The sequence below is a fragment of the Juglans microcarpa x Juglans regia genome, chromosome 4S (genome assembly GCF_004785595.1).
Source record: "Juglans microcarpa x Juglans regia isolate MS1-56 chromosome 4S, Jm3101_v1.0, whole genome shotgun sequence".
NCBI classification, from domain to species: domain Eukaryota; kingdom Viridiplantae; phylum Streptophyta; class Magnoliopsida; order Fagales; family Juglandaceae; genus Juglans; species Juglans microcarpa x Juglans regia.
This window is the reverse complement of record NC_054601.1, coordinates 25,104,759-25,111,587: the sequence shown is the minus strand read 5'-3', so window position 1 is coordinate 25,111,587 and position 6,829 is coordinate 25,104,759. Positions and strand designations below refer to the sequence as shown.

The window sequence follows — 6,829 nt, the reverse complement described above, 5'->3', positions numbered from 1 at the left end:
TTATTTTAGATTAATTTACATGATTATATTGATTGATTGAATTTATTTTCTTCTATATTATACAATAATATATATTATGAAATTTTTAATCCAAATTCAAATAAAAAAAAATTTAAAACGTAAATAAAGTGTAAAATATCCTTATCTAAATTTAAATTATTTAATTAAAGCTTGTTTGGATAGTGAAAATGTATTATCTCATCTCATATAAACTCATCTCTTCATTATAATTTTTCTAAATTTCTATATAAAATATAATAAATAATTTATTATATGGGTTTAGTAATTTTATTCAAGTTTTTTTCTGGGTATAGCTTCCATTTTTTTTTATTGGTTGCAAGATCATGATCTCTTGAATTATGGACTTTTATTTGATCGCACTCGCAGTATTGGGTTAGCTGAAAAGGTTGCGGTTTTTCCCATCTTCTTGTGAAAGTTTTTATTTTTAATGTTAGAGGACTAATTTGGTGTAAACATTTGGGTTATTGAGATTAGACAGTTGGAGGGAAAGTGAAAGGAACTGTTTATGTAATGGATCATAGTTATTCAGAGGAAAGTGATTCAATGGTTGATTTGGAAAGTGGTGAGAAAACAATCCAAGAAGATGGAATTGAAGGTTTGGATGTGGTTGGTAAGAATGCAAAGAAAAGGTTGGGTAGTTGAGGAGTGGATGTAATGGCTTTGGTGGATCAGGGAGGGATATTGATGGGTTGGGTTCGAGCGACAATGTTTTACAGTCTGGTGAGGTGGAGATGAAAATGGCAAAAGAGAAAAGGAGAAATAGGAGCTCTAAGAAGCCTCCCAAACCACCTCGTCCTCCTAATAGTCCATCATTGGATGTAGCAGATATGAAGTTGGTCAGAGAAATTTCTGAGCTTGCAAGATTGAGGCGTGCAAGGATTGAAAGATGGAAATAAAGAAAAGGAGAGCAGGCAAAGCATCATCGTTAAATGCTAACCTTATTGCGTTGGTCATCACCACACTCTTCTGCTTTGTGATAATCTTCCAAGGTACTTTTGTCCTACTAATCGTGGTTACTACTTTGGAGATTGCATTATGTTGTCACTGATTGGTAACTCAAATATTTCTTTGTTTTTTCGCAACTCACCTCATCATACTAAAGGGTTGTCAATGAATCAGCACTGCTAATAGCATTTTTATGATACTTTTTTTTTTCTTTTTTTTTTTTTTTTTTTTTTTATAACCGTGAGTGTCCGAGCCGGTTTGCGTGCACCTCAACTAATCTTATGGGGCCCGGAAGTTAACAACCAAGTAAACCTCCAATGGCCCTAAGAGGATTCAAATTAGTGACTATTGGCCCTAAGAGAATTCTCAAAAAATTATAAGGTTATAATCCTATCAAATTTCTATAACAAGGGAATTGCGACGAAAATGAAGGCTATGTGTATTAGGCCAAATTACCCCTTATAATTTTTTTGTTTTGTTTTTGCTTGTACATTTCCATATCTATAGTTGCTCTTCATTTAGGAATCATAATGTGTCTCCTTTTTTTCAACTTTCAGGTATCTTGGGGTCTCGTGTGTGATGTCTCTAGACGTGTTAGTCTTCACTTGGTACCAAGTACATTCATGTATATCTGCTTTTTGACCCTTTTGTCCTTTCTCTCCCCTGCTATTGTTTTGGTTTGGCTTTGCTATTCATATCACAGAAAAACAGTTTGTTCTGAATTGATAAATAGCAATGCTACTCGTTTCTGGTTCCTTTTCTTGCTAGGACTTGTGCAAATGTTCGTAATTCTTTGTTAGGTAGCTGCAAAATACCGCTCTTTATATACATTTGTGTGATTGTAGACGACATAATGGGATTTACCAACCAAGGAAATATATAAGAACACTGACTTCACTTCCATGCTCTCTCTCTCTCTCTCTCTGTGTGGTTGTTTATCTGTCTATCTATCCATCTATTTATTGTTCTGTCTCTATCTTTGAATGACCAATTCTGTAGGCAAGCTCATTTGTAAATTGAGATATTATTTTCAGACGTTTGCTTTAGGAGCGTTCAAAGGTTGGTCTCCACAAATTTCCTAAGTGTGCAATGATGGCAATTGGTGGTGAGATTCAAGTTGAATACTTCAGCATCCTTCTGTAAGGGAACCAATGGACCCGATTCTAGGTTTCCCAAGTATGTTGCCCTGTATCCATTACAACTTTCAATGTGCAAAGATGTCTGTGCGATTACTAACTGCATTTTGGGTAAGAAAATCTTATGCTTAGTCACATAAAGCTGGTGTTTGGTTCTTGTTTTCTGCAAGTAGTGTAGGTAACTTATCTGTTTTTGAGAATTCTCCAGTGGGTATGTAACTCATCCTGGGATCAGGTCTCCAAAGGCATTACTACCAGTTAGAAAGTTAAATTTTGTACAGCCATTTTTCTTCAGTTGTAGACTTGTAGAAAAAATTGTCAAATTTTGTTGGTTTTTGAAGCGAAATTTTGTACAGCTGCATAAAAATCTAGACATTGCATTTTTTGGTTCCTGCTAAATTTTGTGTTCCACAATGTAAGCTTCTATTATTATCAGTCTCTAACATATGTATGTGGATAATCAACAGGCCTTTTCTGCAGGGTAGGTTGGAACTCTGAATCCTGATTTGCAGGTACATGAAATTGGCCTCGATTATCCAAACTGGCCACGATTATCATCTCATAGGGCACAAAGCACTAAGAGCATGTGATTCACAAGGATTTTGACCATGGCCTGGCAGAACATTGTTTCATTTTTTGGTGGATATCTGATGTCATGTGGCGAGACCTGGAGAATTATTTTATTTTATTTTTGATGTTGGAGAACCTCTCAAAGGCCCTTCGGACATTCTGGTCTTGTTGCACCATACCCTCAGAAGTTTCTCTACACAAAACTAGTTAAATCGTTGCTTTTCACTAGGGGGTGTGGACACAAAGGATTGTTTACACCCATGAGGTGTTGGACCTTGGACCTTGAAGGGAATGATACTTCAAGACCAAGGTCTTCATCACTTAGGCCAACCCCATAGGGTTTATGATAACAGAGTGTAATATTATCATAAACTATATATATAATGCTATTTGGTTGGTTCCCATTCCACTCCTATCCTACTTTGTTGATGAGATATAATTTATCAACATTTAAATGTTACTTTGAAAAATAGGATTTGATCTATTGGTTAATGGGCAATGCCGCATCAGCATAGTATGATAGAACTGAGATGAAAATGTAATATAACATAAATCTTTCTCCATCCTATACGTAGATAAGATAATGCAATATCTAGCATAATTATCCATTTTATGTATAAAGTCTGGCGTTTGCTTTGAACTATAACTTTCACTTTTAGACACATTGCTAAATGCTGGGGATTTTGGAAATCTTAGGCAAACAATCTTGAATCGCAGTATTCAAACCTCTCATCCTAGTTAGATTCACTTTAATCAGACGAGAGAGGGAATGCAGAAAGTGAGAAAATATGTCAATAAAAGGAGGGATGGAGTACCTCCCCTCTTATATGGTTATATGGTTGATGCATGCAACTACCAAGCTGTTTAACCATGCATGGTACACAACGCACAAGTACTTCGAATTAAACCAACGAATCCTGTCCATTAAATTCTTCAAAAAGCTTTCAAACATTTAGATGCTAAAACTCTTCAAGACAAAAACAGTTTCATGCGTAAATGTCTAGCTATCATGTTCTCCAGTCGACAACCATCTTGCTCTTAAATCCTTAAATGACTAGTTACTAAGAAACTAATTACGATTTCAAAGGCTTAGGTCGAGGCCTCCAGAGTCCCAGCCGATACTTGTGGGCATATTTCAATATCAGCTTCCTCTGCAAAACAAAAATGAGACGTCAGAAGTTATGGAAGTTGACCAGAATAGATCATGTCTACTGTCCGCAATCATGCCCCAAATATAATATATAGAACTCATCATGCCATATTTTCCCCCCTGAAAATCTCATAATCGAAATTCATTCAGGCTAAGCCCAATGTTCTAAATGTAATTTACCAATGCAAAAAAAAGTTAATGATGAAATTCATTCATCAGACCATGAAATGACATCTGGCTAAGACAGCCATGGTCAAAGGTCTAAGCATTCATACTCACAATAAACAGTTTCATATATCGAATAAAAGAACCATAATCAAACAATACGATGGTAAGATAGAGGAATGTGAACACTAAAGTTGTTACATGACATCCTCAAAACCATCATAAATCTATCAGTCCAATTATCTTTTGGCAGTCAACCAAAGTTCCCATATTCCATAGACCAATGTCTATCCAGATTCTCATAGCATAGAAAAGAATAACACTAATATGACATGCTTACTGTGAGCTTCGTGTGATAAATGTCAAGCTGTGATATCAGCCAAAAGCCAAGAAAGAAGATCACAGGGTCATCAACATGGTAACTCAAAGAAAAATAATCAGCTGCCAAATTGGAATGTATTGGCAGTGATTTCAAAAGAATAAAAAACTATAACCCAAAACACAGCAAAAAATTAAAGGCAAAAACATATCATCTAGAGAAACATTATTCGTTGCAACTGCAACTGAAAATTGGTTGCATAAATACAAAATAGTGAAAATGGAGCAGATTTGAATGTTAATCAATGCAATGTGCATCTCTCTTCTTCAAGTCATATGACTCATCTTATAGATAACAAAGTAATGAAATATCAAACAGGTGTATAGATTACTGTGCCAGGTGAGCAAAAATGGAGCTTTGCATATGTTATTTGAGCTTCTATCTATCCTCTCGCCAACCTAAAACGGTGCAAAAATTAAGAAATAGTTCATTGTGATTCTGCACTTAGTTAGACAAGCATATCATAGCTAGGCTACTGTGGGCAAAATATAGAGAACCTTTCAGACAAGACATGAATCAGACTGTAAAATCTCTGGCCTAACCTGAAGTCCCTGCACTATATCAGCATAATGGGGCCGTAAGGTAAGTTATAGTTTTGTTGCAAGCTCTGGCTTTATATGCATGTATGGCAGGACAGAACTTAACTTACTGATTTAGGAGCAACCTTTTGTTTTTCTCTTTTATATCTTACATCTTATTTTCTGCCCTAGAAGCAACCTTACAAAAGGAGAAACGAGAAACTTCTCGATACAAACTCCAAAGTACAAATATTTCTAGCCACAACTATGATGAAACCCATGTGCATATCAGACATGAATGCATGCAGGCACAACTAAGAAGAATTTGCAGTGACTACCTGTTGGCATGGAATGCCAAGTTTCTTGAGCTTGAGAGTGCGAGTGACGAGCAGCTTCTGAAAGTCACCAATCTCAGATTCAAGCTTAGCCACGTGGGACTCAACCCCTTTCCCAATTCCATTTAAAAACTCTGGTATGCCAACCTTTTCTGCAACGACAACAATCAGAGCCTCAAACTCAATTACTGGGCCTCAACAACCAGAACCTTCTCTTGGTGAAAAATATTAGTAATTAGAGGCATGACAAAACAAGACCTCTCCTCAACTGAGCCTAATCCAACGATTTGGCTTAGTTTATGCACGTTTTTTTTTATTAAATTTCAAAAACAAAATTAAGAAAACCCAGACAGCTCAAAAAGAATATCGTGATCAATTTCCTTCTCCTTTGGAATTATCTCAGTAATTCAGAAACCAAAAAAGGTCACTGCTTGGTTTGGTTGCAAAGAAATGGAATCAAATTGTTGCAATTTCCATTTTTTTTTCGAACATCCGGGACCCCAGAAAGAACCAACCTTTATACTCTCACCCGACATTTATATTCGTTGATATATGGTTTTCGTTATTTAGAAAATATAAACAACATCAAATCTTTGGAATGCCATCCTAAGTTTGTTCAGAAACCAAATGAAAGTAAAAAGTAATCATACAAAAAAAAAGCTTCATATTACCTCGTATAACTATTTAGAATGGAAGACACAAATTTATTTTCAGCAAGATCCCAAAAGAAAAAAATAAATCCATACAGCCAGAAATTGCTTTTCCTTTCCCAAAATTTCTTATATTTGTAAGCAACGAAACGGGGAGAGAATACCGTGTGATGGGTATGTGATAAACTCAGAGAAAAACCTCACCTACATAAAGAGATGCTTTGGAGAAGAATCTAGATAACCCAGGAGTTGGATGCGGCTGTGGGGAGATGGAAATCGCTCTCGCTTTGAAGATTATTTGCCTCCATGCCATCGTCTCCCCGCCAGCCTCTACCAGAGTTGAACTCGCGAATACGGACCATTGCAGCTCTAAATGGGGGAGGTCTCATGATAGGACTTCGAGAGTGATTCACAGACGGCATGTCGTATATGAAAATCCAGGAAACGAAATACGACTTTAAAGAAGCCCAATTCCACGGCCCAAGCCATCGTCGAATTACATATTACAAACAGACATGGATTAACAATTAATTAATAATATGGATTAATAATATGCGAATACAGTCATATGGCTAGTGCTCGCGTGTTGTCTGTGCAGTGGAGGTTGTTTTTGTCTGTGTGTGAGCTGGATGCTCGTACCGTCAGGGCTCAAGAGGTCGATCCTTGCAGTGGGCATGACGTTCGGGGTCACACTAGTGCTTGTGGTTCTGTAGTTGTTAATGTGTTTATTTGTAGTTTATTTGTAATTTTAGTTATTAATAATATAGAAATAAACTATTAGATTTGGTGTCCATAACAATGTCCTATACTCTTTTTCCCTGAGATGACAGAGGGGGCCTTCAAGTTTTGTTTTACAGAGCAATTTCTCTGTTAGGAGAGAGTTTGACGAGAAGTTAAGACAATGTCTGCCACAAAGGAATTTGTGTACAAGGAAGCCTCAGAACTGATGTGTAATTTGGC

At 36.4% G+C, this 6,829-nt stretch overlaps 2 protein-coding genes across 2 annotated transcripts; one reads left to right on the top strand and one right to left on the bottom strand.

Moving 5' to 3' along the window:
- Positions 1-531: 531 nt before the first annotated feature.
- LOC121262203 lies at positions 532-917 on the top strand. The gene is made up of 2 exons (XM_041164603.1): positions 532-631; positions 694-917. Exons 1-2 carry the CDS (start codon positions 532-534, stop codon positions 915-917), a joined length of 324 nt encoding a protein of 107 aa, XP_041020537.1.
- Positions 918-3,571: 2,654 nt separating this feature from the next.
- On the bottom strand, positions 3,572-6,268 carry LOC121261932. Its single transcript, XM_041164356.1, has 3 exons — positions 6,074-6,268; positions 5,223-5,371; positions 3,572-3,823 (listed from the first exon to the last, which is right to left on the bottom strand). Exons 1-3 carry the CDS (start codon positions 6,180-6,182, stop codon positions 3,746-3,748), a joined length of 336 nt encoding a protein of 111 aa, XP_041020290.1. The 5' UTR covers positions 6,183-6,268; the 3' UTR covers positions 3,572-3,745.
- Positions 6,269-6,829: the final 561 nt, after the last annotated feature.

Bases quoted from the DNA above. Each gene is read 5' to 3' on its own strand.
- LOC121262203 (XM_041164603.1), top strand. From the start codon at position 532: ATGGATCATAGTTATTCAGAGGAAAGTGATTCAATGGTTGATTTGGAA. The intron at 632-693 runs GTAAGAATGCAA...TTGGTGGATCAG, and splicing joins TGAAGGTTTGGATGTGGTTG to GGAGGGATATTGATGGGTTG.
- LOC121261932 (XM_041164356.1), bottom strand. From the start codon at position 6,182: ATGGCATGGAGGCAAATAATCTTCAAAGCGAGAGCGATTTCCATCTCC. The intron at 5,372-6,073 runs GTGAGGTTTTTC...TTGTCGTTGCAG, and splicing joins CAAAGCATCTCTTTATGTAG to AAAAGGTTGGCATACCAGAG. The intron at 3,824-5,222 runs GTAGTCACTGCA...TTTGTTTTGCAG, and splicing joins TTGGCATTCCATGCCAACAG to AGGAAGCTGATATTGAAATA.